General features: G+C 34.7%; 1 protein-coding gene across 1 annotated transcript; it reads right to left on the minus strand.

Moving 5' to 3' along the window:
* Window positions 1-3,130: 3,130 nt before the first annotated feature.
* On the minus strand, window positions 3,131-6,450 carry LOC128012984 (uncharacterized). Its single transcript, XM_052595644.1, has 3 exons — window positions 6,028-6,450; window positions 4,491-4,696; window positions 3,131-3,828 (listed from the first exon to the last, which is right to left on the minus strand). Exons 1-3 carry the CDS (start codon window positions 6,392-6,394, stop codon window positions 3,340-3,342), a joined length of 1,062 nt encoding a protein of 353 aa, XP_052451604.1. The 5' UTR covers window positions 6,395-6,450; the 3' UTR covers window positions 3,131-3,339.
* Window positions 6,451-19,400: the final 12,950 nt, after the last annotated feature.

The raw sequence follows: 19,400 nt of genomic DNA on the forward strand, positions 1-19,400 counted from the left end.
CCTGTCGTCTGTGTGTTTTTTTGTGTAGATAGAAGCCGAATGTCATCAGACGTGTTTCTGTATTATATATTTCAATATGTATCGTACACTGGGCACAAAGTAAAGTTTCTGCATTTATTATCATTTGATATATTATCCCACAATGCAACAGTGTTATTTAATACCACAGCAGTCTAATATAGTTTTAACAATATATATTTTTTTGTTTATATACATTTTCCGTTTTCATTTTAATTTTAGGTAAAGTTTTCATAAATATATATATATATATATATATTTTGTTAAATCGTTTTTAATTCTTATAAATAAAAAATAATAAAAAAGCATTTTTCTTAATTTAACTAAAACTTTACTTTAACTGTTGGCTGAAACTAAATAAAAAGTTAACTTGAAGAAAAATTATCTAAAATGTAAGAATAAATGCATTTTTAAAAAAAAAATTTGAAATGTTATCTGAAATAAAATATTAAGTTTAAGTTGTAAAATTAAACTATTAAATCCTAAATTAAAATTAGCATAAAATTAATTTAATTAGTTTAATAAATATGTCATGTAACTATACTTAGGGCTAATATTCAGAACTAATTTTAAGATGTATTTAAATTGCATATACATTTCTGACAGATGCAGCACATTAAATTAGTTTATGTAAAATGTATTCGTTTTTTGTGTGCATCAGTGACATTGAAAGTAGAAGTTTATAACTGAATAAAATTCATTTTCATGTTATGGCATGATTAACTTAAAACTCGTCTAGTGTAATTTTGAGAATAAGGGTCATATCTGAACTATTTTATAAAACACTAAAAGAATGGATTGTTATTACTATTTGAAACAAGGGACCTTTTTCAAAAGAGTTTAACAAGTTTAATGCTCATCAGCATTTTTTTTTTTTTTTTTTTTTTAATGTATGTACATTTATAAAACAATTCTTTGTATAATATCACCTTTGTATCAAATAAAAAAAAATAATTTTTTTCCTTTTATTGAAAGTCATGAAAACACTATCATGTTTTTTTTTTTCTTTATTTGAGAAAATGATAATGCCAAAAGTACAACACTTTTGACTTCATATTGTGGTTAATTTGATAAAAAAAAAAAAAAAATACAGGTATTTTGAGCAGTAGGATTACTGTATATAAAATATACAATATGGAAATGTAATTATATGAGTAGATTACAAAACATCAAATAGTACTTTTTACTCAAGTATGTAAGAAATCTAGTACTTGTGTACTTTCACGCTAGTAAGATTGAAAAGGAGTATTTAATACTTTTACTATACATATCTGAACTCTTACTCAAGTACTCGACTTGTCATTCCATGTACAGTCAGTGAAACATTAGACAAATCTTTAAAATGACTTCACTACAATTAAATGTATTATGTTTGTCTTTATTGAGTGAAATTAGTCACAAAATCACATTACAAGATATACCATAATGAAAAGTAAAGCAATGGTAACCACTTGTAATATTGGTACCAATTCTCGCTGTTAGTAGTTGCTTATTAGCATTTATATTATTAAAATTTGGCTGTTTATTAGTACTAATAAAGCACATACTGTATTCTGCATGACCATATTTTACATCTCTTACCCTACCCAATACATAAACTTAAATACCTTACGCACTATTAATAAGCAGTAAATAAGGAATTTATTAAGGTAAAAGTAATGGTTAATGTTTTTTTAATATTAATATTAGAATATTAATTTAATTTGTACAAGACTGGTTGTAGAGATTATGAACATTTACAAAAAGTGACAAAGGGAAGTTGTATGTATCTCATGCCCCATTACGAGTTCAAAAGTGTTGAAGTTGTGAAGAAAAGGAAGCAGCAACAGATATTTTCTTCACTGATTGGGACAGATCTGAATGCAAACTTGCAGAGTTACATTAGTAAGGGGCAGGGTTTGAGTTGACTAAATATTTGTAGAATTCTAGCATATGTGACCAGAGAGATGTCTGATGTTTGTCATGTCACTAAGAGATTCAGTTCTGAAATTTTGATTAAAGTTGGGGGGGGGGGGTAAATTAGTAGAGGTCCCTATGATATTGGTAAATCACATTAGGGTTTGTATATCACTTGGGGTTGGTAAATCACTTTTGGTTGGGAAATAACTTTGGACTGGTAAATCACGTTGGGTTGGTAAATCACTTGGAGTTGGCAAGTCACGTTGAGTTGGTAAGTCACTTGCGATTGGTAAGTCACGTTGGGCTGGTAAGTCACTTTGGGTTGGTAAATCACTTTGGGTTGGTAAATAATTTTGGGGTTGGTAAGTCACTTTGGGTTGGTAAATCACTTGGTTGGTAAATCACCAGGGATTGGTAAAACCACCAGGGATTGGTAAATCACTTTGGGTTGGTAAATCACCAGGGATTGGTAAAACCACCAGGGATTGGTAAATCACTTTGGGTTGGTAAGTCACTTGGAGTTGGTAAGTCACTTGGGATTGGAAAGTCACGTTGTGTTGGTAAGTCACTTTGGGGTTGATCAGTCACCTTGGGTTGGTAAAAAAAATTTGGGGTTGGTAAGTCACTTTGGGTTGGTAAGTCACTTTGGGGTTGGTAAGTCACATATGGTTGGTAAATAATTTTAGGGTTGGTAAGTCACTTTGCGGTTGGTAAGTCACTTTGGGTTGGTAAATCACTTGGCTGGTAAATCAACAGGGATTGGTAAATCACTTTGGGTTGGTAAGTCACTTGGAGTTGGTAAGTCACGTTGAGTTGGTGAGTCACTTTGGGGTTAGTAAGTCCCTTTTTGGTTGGTAAAAAAATTTGGGTTGGTAAGTCACTTTGGGTTGGTAAGCCACTTTGGGGTTGGTAAGTCACTATGGGTTGGTAAATCACTTTGGGTTGGTAAATAATTTTGGGGTTGGTAAGTCACTTTGGGTTGGTAAATCACTTGGTTGGTAAATCACCAGGGATTGGTAAATCACCAGGGATTGGTAAATCACTTTGGGTTGGTAAGTCACTTGGAGTTGGTAAGTCACTTGGGATTGGTAAGTCACGTTGAGTTGGTGAGTCACTTTGGGGTTAGTAAGTCCCTTTTTGGTTGGTAAAAAAATTTGGGTTGGTAAGTCACTTTGGGTTGGTAAGCCACTTTGGGGTTGGTAAGTCACTATGGGTTGGTAAATCACTTGGTTGGTAAATCACCAGGGATTGGTAAATCACTTTGGGTTGGTAAGTCACTTGGGGTTGCTAAATCACCAGGGATTGGTTAATCAGTTATGGTTGGTAAATTACCAGGGATTGGTAAGTCACTTTGGGTTGGTAAGTCACTTGGGGTTGGTAAATCACTTGGGGTTGCTAAATCACCAGGGATTGGTTAGTTACTTATGGTTGGTAAATCACTTGGGATTGGTAAGTCACTTGGGGTGGGTACATCACTTGGGATTGGTAAGTCACTTGGGGTTGGTAAGTCACTTGGGGCGGGTAAGTCACTTGAGGTTGATAAGTCACCTGGTGTTGGTAAGTCACTTGGGGCGGGTAAGTCACTTGGGATGGGTAAATCACTTGGGGTTGGTAAAACATTTGGGTTTGATAGGTTGCTGGAGGTTGGTAAATTTGTAGGGGTTCCTGGGGTGGAACAACCCAACAATTAAATTCAGGTGGCTGCTCCTGTGGTAGTGCAGGGATGGCGGCTGTGGACGAAGCCTGATTGCTCAACTCCTTTAGCTTCTCAATTACTAAGTGATACTGCTCATCCCATTCATCTTCTGATAGTGCTGAAGGATTAGTCTCCAGGAATAAATATGCATTCTTAGATTGAACGCTGAAGATGCACTCTGCTTTCTTACAGCCTTCACCAAATTCCTTCCAGTACTGAAAGGATAAAGACACAAGATTAATTACAAGACAATAAAACTACATTTATATTCTGTTTAAGGCCTCAAATCCTTAACTCATCTCACTCACTACAGCGTACATAGTGAACTTTTTATTTTGTTTCAGCTAACAGTTTAGTTAAATTAAGGACTACTTACACATTGTTTTCTATATGGGGAGGAGTAAATTTGAATGCTGATGTAAATACAGTGTATCTAAATAACTGTGTAATTTATACTATATCTTTGTCAACTGGTTTCATTGATAGCATGAATACAAATACAAGTTTTTATATATATTTTTTTATTTTTCATATTTAAGTTATATTTATTTGTTCATGCTGATTATAAAGGTTAACAAGAGTCATCACATACTGTATGAAAGAAATGCATTTGTTTATTTTGTTTCCTTTTTCTATAGTATCTTGAAACACAAGCATGTGGGCAATATAGCGTCATCAGGTGTTCATCAGTACACTAATAATCTTCATGGGAATTATATGAAAAAGTGAGTACTTAGGAAATGATGCTGTTCACTCAGAATCTGGACTACACATAATAGACTTAAACTCCATATATTGCATATACTCAAGTTTGTAAAAATAACTTCTGACTTTGAAATGAGTATAATAATCAAGGCTGTAATCAACTTTAAATTACCTCTCCAGCTATTTCAATAGAATGCAGAAACTCATCCTTCATGTCATCATCATAAAACTCATCAACAAAGGACTCATCAACAAAGGTCTTGTCTTTAAGATACTGCAACTGAACTCCCATTTTCACCCAAAAGTCTTTAAGCTGAACCAGAATTTTACGGATCTGAGAAAAATTGTCCTGGACATCCTTCATGTCGACATATTCACCTGGAAAGACAACATAGAGCGGATTCGGACTTATGAGAAATTCGTTTAAAAACTATTCTGACCATTTAAAACTGTATTAGTGAATGTGTAAATCATGTATCATGGTGTATAACACACAAAGGCTGCGTTTACACCTGGCATTAAAGTGAAAAAAAAATCACAGTTTGGGTCAATCAGAACATGGGACGTTTAGACTTGGCAACATCAGCTGACTTCTTTATCTGGATAATCGATGGGATCTGTCATTCTGACACAATATTTAAATACCGTTTTTTTCGGACTATAAGTCGCACCTAAGTATAAGTCGCATCAGTACAAAAATACGTCATGACGAGGAAAATAAGTTGCATTTATTTAGAACCAAGAACCAAGAGAAAACATTACCGTCTACAGCCATGAGAGGGCGCTCTGTGTTTTCAGTGTAGACTACAGGAGCACTGAGCAGCACAGAGCGCCCTCTTGCGGCTGTAGATGGCAATGTTTTCTCTTGGTTCTTTTCTCTCGGTTCATGTCAAATAAATTTTGACAAGTCGCACCTGACTATAAGTCGCAGGACCAGCCAAAAAAACCATCCCTGCTGTCCGTCACCGCGTGTCACTCCCGGATAATCAAAAATGGGAAAAAAGGCGGGAGCTGGTTGCTGAAGCCACGCCCACCTAGCTCGACAGTGGTGACAGCAGCTGCAATCCACCTGTCACACAAGTGGCCACGCCCTTAATTATGCAGAACTTAATATAATTTAAACGTATGAGTTATAATAAAATACACCCCCTTACAGCTGTCACGAAGGGCAATGTTAGCTATATTAGCCAAAACCACTTTTTGTACAAGGCTGTAAACCCTTTTTTTTTCTACTGTAAAGTTGGCCATTTTAACATGGGGAGTCTATGGGACTGACTCTCTTTTGGAGCCAGCCTCCGGTGGCCAGTTGATGAATTACAGTTTAAGTCACTTCCGCGTTAGCTTCACGAGAGAGAGCGGAAGGTTGCCGCTTGATGCAGACATGATGGCTGGATTGCGTTTACATCACATTGAGATCTGATCACAATGTGTCCTTTCTACCTCTAGACCAGGACACGCTGATTGGATAACATTCCCATCAGAAGCGTTTTTACACTTGTCTTTTCAATGTGTACGTGGACAACATCCGTATACAGGTCACATGTTAATGCCAAGTGTAAACGCAGCCATAGTTACTGTATTTGTTTTCTTTCAAGTGTTATAACATTTCTATTTATGATTAGATTGTTTAAATTCTTCATGTAAGCAGAGTAGAATGACACAGATATGACACATTTGAGTAGATCTGAGCAATAAAACCAGACACTTACCCATCTGCATTTTACAGCTGGTCAACTTCAGCTTAAGATCCGTCAGTTTGTCTTGCAATTTGTAATCTCTGTTGGCCAGTAAGCTCTTTTCAGATCTGAGACGAGATAGTTCGGTATTGAGTTCATGGGATTTACGAGTATTCCCAGGGGTAGATGCAACATCATAAATGGATTTAACAACAGAACGAACACATGGAACCAAGGAGGCCAGGAAACCCACACCAGATCTTTTTAGAGAAACCTTCACAACGTGTTTCTGCATCTCTCGCTCTTTTATTGCAATTTTTTGCTCAATTTCCTTAAGATCGTTGGCAGTTTGTTCCTGTTTCTTTTGAACACTGTCCACATCCCTCTGTAACATCTCCATCTTCTCTTCACTTTGAATTAATTTTCCTTCAATCTTTTTCTCTTCTTGAAATAAATCACTGGTAGACATCGCCACACTTTTTTGTTGTTGTTCAAACCTGAATATGGTGCATTCGGATAAATGATTGCATTTAGTGACTGGATTTAGAGTACATCATGTGTAATTCCTGATATATGGTACTATTCCACTTCATTATGTTAGGGAATAGTTTACTACTTTTTAGAGCTGCAATGCTTACAGTGGTTAAACAATTTAGTATATAGTTTCACATAACTAATATGTGAAAGCAACACAAAACGGATACTCTAAGGTTCTGTTTCCGCGTGGCATTTGGCTTGGCAGTGTAAACGCGCTTCCGATCGGAATGTTATCCGATAAGAATGTCTTGGTCCAAAAGGTGGTCGAGGACACACTGTTATCGGATCTCAGTGTGATGTAAACGCAATCCAGCCATCGTGTCTACATTCCCACCACTCTAGTTTTTTTTTTTATTCTATGGCATTGGAATTTTACATTTTTAAATTACGGTAAAACAACCGTAAATAACCTTGTTTTCAGAAAATGTATTTAATTCCAGACAGATTCTAGAATAGCAAGTAAAACAAGTAAATGTTACGTGATTTTGTTTATTGCGTAGATGTATGTTTTTAAAGATGTTTCGCAAACAGAAATAGTGATTTATTGCAATGAAGTGTTTTATAAACTACCCCGTGATATGAATTGTGTTTACCTCTGCACAGTCTCATCCACAGCTCTGATGATGTCATCAATCCATGTTTTGGCTTTCTCCAGGTAATTCTTAGCCACTTCAGGTTTCTTAATTTCAACAGCCTTCTTCAGCATTGGGAACAGGGACGAGACCATGTTGTGACTTGTGCCGACACACTACGAGAAAACATCATATCATAAAACTCAGATATAATAGAAGGATAAATACCAATTAAAATGAGTTTCCTTTGCTTTGGAAACCACCGGAAAACTGTGTTTGACATTTTGTAATAGTTGGCTTAACATAATCTTGTGAAATACTGTTATGGTATAAAGAGGTCGGGTATATTACAGAATTGAAACAAGTGAATAAGTTTGTTTGGAAGCATTGCTTTGAGGTCGATAACATTAAAGAGAAGTGATGGGAGTTCACACGATCCATCTGACATGTTAAGAAAAGCATTTTGTGCTCTTGTGGTTTGGATCTCAGACTAAGTTCTTACTATTGTCTGCCTGTGCCTTTTGGACTGAATAAGCGGTACTTATTGTGTGATTTCAGTCTCACCTTTAGCAGAACAGCTCCAGAGGATTCAAACAGCATTTGTGTATCAAGAGCTTGCTGTTTGATCAGACGCTCCAGGTTTGGGAGAGTACCCAGTCTCAGGTAAGAGAGGTGATAGAGAAGAGCGGTTCGCTCCGCAGCCGGAAGAAGCTCCTGGATGATCTCTGGAGTGATCGTGTTGTCACTTGAAACAAGCTCTGAGATACAAACCAAACGTTGGAGATGGTTAACTATGGGATGAAATTAGTCTCAAATTTACTAGCAAATGCTTTAAAAATTTGTCCATGAACATTTTGCAAATGTATTTTATGATCCACAATCAAATACATGTCAAATTTAGAATTACGTGATTGTGCAGTGGATTGTACAAACAGAAACATGTTTGTGAATACGGATGTTGTCTATTGCATTGGTGTCTCAGAATTTGTGCATGCAATAATGAAAATGAGCATTTGTGGATCAAGTGGCACATGTGCATTCATTGACATCTTTTTTTATAGGCTAAAGTTACAGCATTATAACCAATCACTCATGATTGTTTTTCTGTTGAGTTATCAATCTGAGGCAATCAGGGTGTCCCAAATAAGCTATTGTTTTCAGTGTAGTCCCCTTCAGTGGATATCCCGTGTTTAGGGAGTAGGGAGCAGTGACCACTGCGTAGGAACCCTGTCAATCGGAAACGCACCTTGTGGTTTCATTCAGCCCATTTGTTGTTGTTTTATGTTGCATTATTTCACAAAACTAAAGTGACAGTATTCTGTTTTTGCTTCAAATTTCTAAATTATATAATCTAATTTAGATTAAAAACTACTCATGTTGCATTTATGCAGCATCTTTGTTTGCATCATAGGTTTGAAATTATATGTTTATGTCAAAAAACTAAATATGTGCCGCTCTGCTAATTCTTGATTCCTTCCAATGTTTCTTGCACATCTGCAATGTCTAATGGCCTTGTGAATTGAATAATTAAGTTGGAAGAATTTTGTTATTTAAGGCAGAATGAATTTGTTTGAAATGGAAAGTGCTTCTCACCATTGCTTTCAGCCATGGTTTCCTACCGCATGCAGTTGGCAAAGCCTCCTAAAGTCTCTAAAATACAACAGAAATACATGTGATACAAGTATAATTAACACATTGATAATAAAGTTTGATGACTAATGTTGTGAGTTTACAAATCATAGATAATCAAATAATGTCTTTGTAGGCAGTTTAAAGTTAAAAATTCAGATTTGTGTACTGTAGGTGTCTTTGTTGTCGTTGAGTCTGGCCAATCAGGATGATATGTGTGAATTTGCTCAAATTAAACTTCCTTTATTTTGTTTGTTGGCGGGGGGGGGATTATTTGGAATTTAGGTATTTAAATGTGTAGGTAGTGTAATAGTGGGTTGACTGCACATACTGTATAACACAACACTTGTAACCCTCAAAAACCTTTATTCAACACATAACATACAATTATTTGATATTGACCATCATCTTAATAACCTTAATCAGCCTTAATTTACTTTTGAGTTGGATGAATAAAAATGTAACAAGAGTAATATAACCTCAGATAACAGACAGCAGATTCTGCAGTACAGAAAGGGGGAATGTATTTTTATCATTTCAAATTTTGTTATTGAACAGAATAGTGCACCATAATTGATAAACAGGTGTGTCTCAATAAATTAGAATGTTGTGGAAAAGTAAATTTATTTCAGTAATTCAACTCAAATTGTGAAACTTGTGTATTAAATAAATTCAATGCACACAGAAGTAGTTTAAGTCTTTGGTTCTTTTAATTGCGATGATTTGGAACACATTTAACAAAAACCCACCAATTCACCATCTCAACAGATTACAATATGGTGACATGCCAATCAACTCAAAACACATGAGCCTTCAAAAGGGTCTCTGAGTTTGGTTCACTAGGCTACACAATCATGGGGAAGACTGCTGATCTGACAGTTGTCCAGAAGACCATCAATGACATCCTTCACAAGGAGGTTGAGTCACAAACATTCATTGCCAAAGAAGCTGGCTGTTCACAGAGTGCTGTATCAAAGCATGTTAACAGAAAGTTGAGTGGAAGGAAAAAGTGTGGAAGAACAAGATGCACAACCAACCGAGAGAACTGCAGCTTTATGAGGATTGTCAAGAAAACTGGATTCAAGAACTTAAGTGAATTTCACAAGGAATGGACGTAGGCTGGGGCAAGGCATCGAGAGCACCACACACAGACGTGTTGAGGGATTTAGCTACACTGGTCGTATTCCTCTTGTTAAGCCATTCCTGAACCACAGACAACATCAGAGGTGTCTTTCCTGGTCTAAAGAGAAGAAGAACTGGACTGTTGCCCAGTGGTCCAAAATCCTCTTTTCAGATGAGAGCAAGTTTTGTATTTCATTTGGAAACCAAGGTCCTAGAGTCTGGAGGAAGGGTAGAGAAGCTCATAGCCCAAGCTGCTTGAAGTCCAGTGTTAAGTTTACACAGTCTGTGATGATTTGGGGTGCAATGTCATCTGCTGGTGTTGGTCCATTGTGTTTTTTGAAAACCAAAGTCACTGCACACGTTGACCAAGAAATCTTGGCGCATTTCATGCTTCCTTCTGCTGACCAGCTTTCTGAAGATGACGATTTCATTTTCCAGCAGGATTTGGCACCTGCCCACACTGCCAAAAGCACCAAAAGTTGGTTAAATGGAGAATCTATATGGAATTGTCAAGAGGAAGATGAAAAACAAGAGACCAAACAATGCAGATGAGCTGAAGACCACTGTCAAAGAAACCTGTGCTTCCAGACCACCTCAGCAGTGCCACAAACTGATCTCCTCCATGACACACTGAACTGAGGAAGTAATTAAAGCAAAAAGAGCCCCGACCAAGTATTGAGTACATGTACAGAAAATTAACATACTTTCCAGAAGGCCAACAATTCACACACACAAAAAGTGAAGTATTCTAATTGGTGTTTTTTTTTTTTTTTTTGGTTAAATGTGAGTCAAAATCATCACAATTAAAAGAAGCAAAGACTTAAACTACTTCAGTCTGTGTGCATTGAATTTAATACATGAGTTTCACAATTTGAGTCGAATTTCTGAAATGAACTTTTCCACAACATTCTTATTTACTGAGATGCACCTGTATGTGTGTATATAGATATCTATAATGACTGTGTGTTGTTCTTTGATGTGTTTACAGTTATAAATATGTTGTCATATGTGGAAAAGAAAAGAAAAGAAACATATTATAAAGTCTAATCAAATTCTAAAAGGAAATTTTGGTCTACTTACATCTATTCTGTTTTCAGTTTCCTTCTCCAACTGTCCTGCAGCAAGTACATCGGCCAAATATATATGGCGTGCTTGTAAAGACACCTATTTGAAATCACATGGTTTTAGAAGAATTTCACAAATGCATCACTTGACAAGTACGTGTTTATCTCTTTAGAGGTACTGCTCAAAAATAAATGGATTAATAAGTTTAAAAAGCAGTCCTCTTCAGTCCACAAACTGATCACCTTCATGCCACACCGAATTAGACAGTAATTAAAGCAAAAAGGCCCCTAGCAAGTATTGAGTACATGTACAGTAAATGAACATACTTTGCAGAAGGCCAACAATTCACTGACATTTTTTTTATTTGATTTTTTTTTTTTTATTGGTCTTAAGAAATATTCTAATTTGTTGAGATATTGAATTGGTGGGTTTTTGTTAAATGTAAGCCAAAATCATCAAAATTAAAGAGACCAAAGACTTAAACTACTTCAGTCTGTGTGCACTGAATTTATTTAATACATGAGTTTTAAAATTTGAGTTGAATTTCTGAAACAAATTAACTTTTCCACAACATTCACATTTATTGAGATGCACGTATATATATATATATATATATATATATATATATATATATATATATATATAATGATCGTGTGCTGTTCTGTGATGTATTTTTATAGTTATAAATATGTTGTCATATGTGGAAAAGAAAAGAAAAGAAACATATTATAAAGTCTAATCAAATTCTAAAAGGGAATTTTGGTCTACTTACATCTATTCTGTTTTCAGTTTCCTTCTCCAACTGTCCTGCAGCAAGTACATCGGCCAAATATATATGGCGTGCTTGTAAAGACAAATATTTTAAATCACATGGTTTTAGAAGAATTTCACAAATGCATCACTTGACAAGTACGTGTTTATCTCTTTAGAGGTACTGCTCAAAAATAAATATATGAATACATTTAAAAAGCAGTCATCTTTTTTTTTTTTTTTACCAGTAATTTACAAATACAGCATCATCTCAATAAAATATTCCAAATTAACAACGGTGCAAAAACAGACCCGTATAATAGTAACATGCTCATTCTTTTATTATACCTATTCCGATAACTTATGTTGATACAGTGTATGCTGTGAGCCACCATAGTTAACATAGTATACATATACTTCTTTAGCTATTATTACATGTTAGTTAGTTTCTGCATGCCATATGTCACTAACCCCTGATGAAGCCCATCACATGTAGCTGTTGTGTTGTGTGTTTAACAACAATTTCAACAAATCATTTTAAATGACACAATATCATATATTTTGGCTGGGCCAGATTCACCTCAGCAAAATAACATTTTGCCCCCCCCCCCCCCCCCCCCCCAAAAAAAAAAAATGTATCCCTTTTTTCTTAAGTTTGAAAACAGGAAACTGCCAGAAAGATTTTTTTACTTTTGAGAATGTTTCATAAATTTGGCTCCAGGTTAGGGAAGTGTCATGGTGCTGAGTAAATGATGACAGTATTTACAGTTTTATGTAAACTATGTGAAGAATGGCATTGTTTATTTTTGACAGCACCTAAAGGGACATGGTGATGAAAAACAAAAAACAGATGAGAAGAAAACATTGGTTGCAAAACTTTTGCATTCAGATTATTGTCAGGTGTGTTTAATATAATTTGTGTTGGTGACAGAAGATGCTTCCAGTGCACAGAAACAACTACAGGATACAGATAATAAAAATAAAGACAAGTAAATGCAGTTATAGATTTACACACACACACACACACACATATAAAAACCGAATTCCTTCATAAATATAGTTACACTGTACTTGCTTGAATGACCAGTGTGCATCTAAAGAGATAAACACACTGATTTGTGGTTTGTATCTAAAACATTGCACAAGTGAAAGAGATTAGCCATCTAGAATCTGAGTTTTTTTTTCTGGCCCCTGGCAATGTTTTGATGTAGCAGAATTAAGACTACTTTTGAGTACTAGATTTAATAGCCTAGAGTTTTTAAAACAAAATGAAATTGACAAAAGGCTGATATTGAGCCTGTTTTTACAGTAACTCAGGGGTGCCCTTTTAGAAATCGTCACAATGATCCCTTCTATCCGTTAATCTGGTATCTTTTTATCCTCCCATATGACTTCACAAAGGATACTCTGTAAACTCTGGGTCCACTAGGAACAACTCTTCATTGAGGTTGTCCTTACTATGTGCTTTTGTTTTCCTAATGGATCTAAATACGGAGATGATTTCTCCTTTCTCTGGTGAGAATCTGAACTGTCACATTGATTTTTAAAATCCACTGGTCACAGTTGAAAGCCAAACTCAGAAATAACACGTATCCATCAGGCAGGCAAAAACATAAAGTATTAAATAATAATAATAATAATAATAATTAAAAGTAAATCAATTATTTTACTGTTTAGAATTTTATCATGCATTAGCTTCTTGTCTATCCACTGGTTCACATTTACAACTTTGTGTTTTCTACTTAAAAATATGGGTCCATTTTTGCATCGGTCTGAACAAAAACAGCAGCAGGGCTTATTAAAAAAAGCTTTTATCCTTTAGAAGATTAATCGTAAAGCTATATCTCAATTCCTGTCATTATGTCCCCAAATTTAAAACCTCTTAAAATCATAAGACTTTTTGTACCATTTAAAACTTTTTATGGCCTTAAATCTCATTAAACTTAATATTTTTTAGTCATCAGAAAAGATATCCTCCTCTGGATCAAGCCAGCTGTTGCATCGCATTATTCTTTAAAGGTAATTCAAGGGTTATTCCTCACAGTGCCTCTTCTTCATTCCAAACTCAATGAAGAATATATTAACCTGATGAAGTGTGATGCTTTGTTTATTAAGGTACTGAGAGAGTTTACAGGTTTGCATATCTCATATGGATAATTAGCATTGTATTGTAATGCACTTCTAGGTGGTTGTTCTGCTTCTTCAATAAACAATATAAAGGTAGTCCAAAATACTGCGGCTTGGATCCTTACCAGGTCAAGAAAATATGATCATATTTGACAGTCTCTGCACTGGCTACTTATTAAGATCCATATCAGTTACAAAATAATACTTCTTACTTTTAAGGCCCCTTAATGTTTTAGCTCCAGCATACATAACTAGTCTTCTATCATACTACAATCCATCACGCTCCGTAAGGTCACAAAACTCTGGACTTTTGGCCTTGCGAAGAAACTCCAAATATGCATAGCAGAAGTAATAATACTGATGTTGCTCAATGAAATCCCTAATATGCACAGGGTTCAGAATGAGAGGCACAGTAGTAACATACTGCCTAGCGCATTACACACAGACTGCTAGATTCACTTTCGCCAGAAAGTCATGTATGACAAACGTTGAAAATAAATTATATTTATAGTGAATGCCCCTATAAATTGTCTTAATTTTTACGAATTAGCTTTTATCCAAATGCGTGTGCTAAGTGAGTGAACATCAAAGATCACACAACAGAAGTGCATGAGCGTGATTTCTCTTTCTCTTTCTCACTCTCTCCATACTGATAAGTAACTTGTGCATTGTTTCACTTACTTGTTTTTGAAATATACGAGTACAGGAGTACAGGAGCTCAGTATCAGGCCCCATACCGTATCGGTATCGTATCGGTGCATCCCTAGCCTCTATTGTGTTAAGACTCCACCTTAGACGGACAGCAGCATCAGGGATGGAAGCTGCTGAGTCTTGGGTTTTAAATATTGTCTCCTGCTCTCCTTTTAAGCCCATTTATCCATGTTAGAAACCTGAGGTACCTTACTTAAATAAGCACCTTGTTATTCTATACCTTTACATAATATGATGGCGTCGGGCCAGATTTAGAGAAAAATGAAAGCAGGGTGTTAATGCTCTGTAATTATCCTGGGGTAGTTAAGTAGAGCTGGAATTCCCCTGCGGTTTTCAGAGGGTTTAAGTTTCATTGTGAAAATATGTTGCATGTCAGGATGTTTGCTATTCTTGTTTTGTAGCCTTTTGTATGAAAGATCTGAAATGTCAGAGTTCTCAGTTTGGAATATACATTCATCAGTTCTTTTAACAGGCTTGGTTCATTCATTCATTGTTTTCCTTTATTTAACCAGTTTTAAAAACTCATTGAAATCAAGATATCTTTGAGTGTGACCTGGCTAAGAGAGCAGCAAAAAAAATAATTTAAAAAACTACATTTACATTACAACATTGAAACACATAACAATGGCAACTGGCAATACGATTTTATTTATATTGCACTATTAATTACAACCCAGGTTGTTCAATGTGTTTTAAAACAAAAAGACATCACAAGTTGCAACAACAATTCACCAGGTGATAAGGTAAATAATAATCTGTTTAAATACCTTGAGCTTATTTAAAGATGGAAGAATGGTGAATTTTAGATTATTAGATTAGAGATTATTTATTAGATTGTTTTCTTGACCTGGTAAGGACTCTAGCTGCTGTATTTTGGACGACCTGTAGCTTGTTTATTGACGAAGCAGGACAACCACCTAGAAGTGCATTACAATAGTCCAGTCTAGAGGTCATGAATGCATGAACTAGCTTTTCTGCATCAGAGTACAACTCTACATGTACTTTTTCTTGGTCCAATAAGTAATATCTCTGTCTTATCCGAATTTCATAGGAGAAAATTATTGGTCATACAATCTTTTACATTTTTAACACCCTCTGTCAGCTTGGATAATTTAGAAGTTTCATCTGGTCTTGTTGACAAAATATCATCAGCATAGCAGTGGAAACTAATCCCGTATTTTCTAATAATATTACCAAGGGGCAACATGTATATTGAAAATAGAAGGGGACCTAGGACGGATCCTTGTGGCACTCCATATTTTACTGATGATCAATGAGATGACTCCCCGTTTAAATAAACAAAATGGAAGCGATCGGACAGGTATGATCTTAACCATCTTAGAGCCTGCCCTTGAATACCTGTATAGTTTTGTAATTGATCTATGAGTATGTCATGATCTATGGTGTCGAACGCAGCACTAAGATCAAGTAAAACTAGAAATGAGTTGCAGCCTTGATCTGACGCAAGAAGCAAGTCATTTGTGCAGTTTCTGTTTCAGTTCACTAGGATCTAGTAGATCAAAATCAGAATGAAAATCAGAATCAGAATTAGCTTTTATTGCCAGGTATGTTTACACATACAAGGAATATGTTTTTGTGACAGAATGACAGTAACAGAACAAAAAAACAGATAAAAAAATAAGGAATACATATATACAAATTGACAATATATACTTTTAATTGTGATGATTTGGGCTCACGTTTAATTTGATTGGCATGTCACCATATTCTAATTTGTTGAGGTGGTGAATTGGTGGGTTTTTGTAAAATGTGAACCAAAATCATCACAATTAAAAGAACCAAAGACTTAGACTACTTCAGTCTGTGTGCATTGAATTTATTTAATACACGAGTTTCATGCATATACAGCATACAATGATAAAAATGTTGTTCATCGTGAACCTTAACCCAAAAACCTTTAGCTTCATACACTTTAGAAAATTGTGCATAGTACATTTTCTATAGCAAAACTAAAATGTTTAAATGTGCGACTGACAAAATCATCCATTATTATATTTCTGTACTGTAGACTATTATTTTTAGTAATCAAATTTTTATTTAATTTGTGTCTTTCTATTTTTTTTTATATTTGTCCTATAGTTTGACATTTTCTTCTTTTATATTGCACTTCAATATTGCACTTCTTTTATATCTTCTTTTATATTGCACTTCTCTGAATAACTTTAGTAACCTTAATAACATTTCACATGTATTTAATTCATTAAGTAGAGAGTACGTTTTATTTTTGTAATTATTACATTTCTGTAATGTAGACTCATACTTTCATTTTTGGTAGCCTACTCATCAATACCGATCACCAATACCTGATTGCATTTGTAATTTATAAAAACACTGGTTACAGAAACCAAAAGAATATTAATAAAACTAAAAAATATGTATTTTCTGCCTCATTCTGTGATAAAAATTGAACAAAAAGTGTAATTGGGCAGTTATAAAAATATTGACAATAAGTACAGGACACTAATTATTGATAATTGTCAATCAGTGTATTTGATTTCTTAGACAATTTAAAGAGATAAGAAAAAGAATAAACCTGTCATTTAAGCACACGCACAAAAAAGATATTATTATTATAACATTTGACATTTCTGTCCTCCTCACTTCTGAAATGATGGCTACGCCCCTGTAAATAAGTGCATGACGCTCCTGGCTCCCTTCTTGGAATTCCACAGCATAAGCATGAGGAACCATGGCATGAGGAATGTGTAGGCTTTTCTTGTGAAGACAACACTCAAATTATAAATCATGTGATTACAAAAAGGGCATGTGTTTGTGCAGAGTTTTTTTTCTGCTTTACCTGATGCATGTTTTTCTCAACACCACGTGAACTGAAAACTGTCTTCTTCAAGCATTCACATTCGGCTGATGAAGTTGCTGGCAGACACTTGAAAAGGAAACTGGACACAAAATATGTAAGTAGACCAACTTTTTAAGATAGATTTTTATTATAAGAAGAATTTTTAATTATAACATCATAAAAATGTTTTGACACACACACACACACACACACACACACACATATATATATATATATATATATATATATATATATATATATATATATATATATATGTATATTGTATTTATTTTTTTTAATTACCCTTGTGCATCAAATTAATTTACTGATTGATTGAATTTTGCCTTTGTTAATGCCAAAAGCATACATTTTGGTACAAATCTGTATTTTTATTAGAATTTTTATATTTCACTTTCATTTTTTCATTTTCTTTAATACATTTATTTTACATTAAGTACAAATAGCTACAAACGTCACCATTTAAACACATTAAAACTGCTTTTTATTAATCACATGGCCATTCAACTATACCATGATGCAGTCTTTGTCAATAGGCTTTCATTCTGTTGGCAAAGTTTTAAAGTTAAATTTATTCCTATTTATTTTCCTTATTACTATGCACAATCTGCCTATAAAGCAAATACTGTTTTTCTTTTTTTTTACTTTTTTTTTTTAAGTTTTCAGCTTTTGCTATATTATAAAGTTGTTATGGAAGTCAGAGTGTGGTTTGTATGTGTGTGTGCACGTGCACCTGCAATGTTCTTGAGAGAAATTACACCCTACTGAAAATCTCAAATTTCACCGCTGTGTACACCAGTTGAGATTTGCTGCCATCTAATGGGAAAAGTTTGGTACTGCCCCCAAACAAAATCATACTAAATGTTTTTTTTTTTAAGATATCAACATAAAATTTGGAACACACTTGTTTAGATTTATGGCATTGATTTTCTAGCAAATTTTGAGTTCAACGTGTTTTATAGTATGTATGTATTGGTGCGTTCCGTCGCCATCTTGCAATCGAAAATGGCCAAAAAAGCGGGAGCTGGTTCCTGAAGCCACGCCCACCTAGCGCGACCGCAGCGGCAATCCACCTGTCACTCAAGTGGCCAGACCCTTAATTATGCAGAACTTTAAGGCTTAATGTAATTTAAACGGATGAGTTATAAAAAAATTACCCCCCTCACAGTTATCATGAAGGGCAAAATTAGCTATATAGACCAAAATCATTTTTTGAACCAGGCTGTAAACATGATTTTTTTGTTGTTGTAAAGCCTCAAATGGCCAGTCGATGAATCACAGTTTTAGTCACTTCCTTGTTGGCTTCACGAGAGAGAGCAGGAGGTTGTCGCTCAAAAATGTTAACTATTTAAAACCGAAATCGTTAAACATGGATGGTGAATTTAGACCACGGGCGTCCAAAAAGGTTTTTGGCCTTGTCCATTACGCACAGAGATCTCTCTATTTTCTCTGACTCTTTTGATGATATTATGCACTGTAGATGATGAGATTTACAAAGCCTTTGAAATTTGATGTTGAGGAACGCTGTTTTTAAAGTATTCCACAATCTTTTTACTCTTTCACAGATTGTAGAGCATCTGCCCATCTTTACTTCTGAGAGACTCTGCCTCTCTAAGACATCCCTTTCATAGCTAGTTGATATTATTCCTTTAGTTATTATTATTATATTTAGGTTATATATTATTCAATTAGGTGCTAGATGTACTTCCAGCTAAATATTTTCAAAATGTTTTGCTTATTCAGCCCTTATTGCCCCCATGCCAACATTCTCGAGACCTGTAGCAGGCCACAAATTTAAAATGAGCTAATTTAGAGGATAAAAGTCTACAATTTTGTGTTCCAATGTGAATAAAATATTGGCTTATATGATTTGAGAGTCTTTTAGTTTTCATTTTATTCACATTTTAAAAAACGTCCCAACTTTTCCGGAATTCAGGTTATATATATATATATTTATTTATTTACATTTTCTGTTGCATTTCTTGTCTTTCTATTGTAGTTTAAGAGAACTTACACTAGGAACTGCCATAGAAAACCATGTCTAATTTTAAAGGTAA

This window comes from Carassius gibelio, chromosome B24 (assembly GCF_023724105.1).
Source record: "Carassius gibelio isolate Cgi1373 ecotype wild population from Czech Republic chromosome B24, carGib1.2-hapl.c, whole genome shotgun sequence".
NCBI classification, from domain to species: domain Eukaryota; kingdom Metazoa; phylum Chordata; class Actinopteri; order Cypriniformes; family Cyprinidae; genus Carassius; species Carassius gibelio.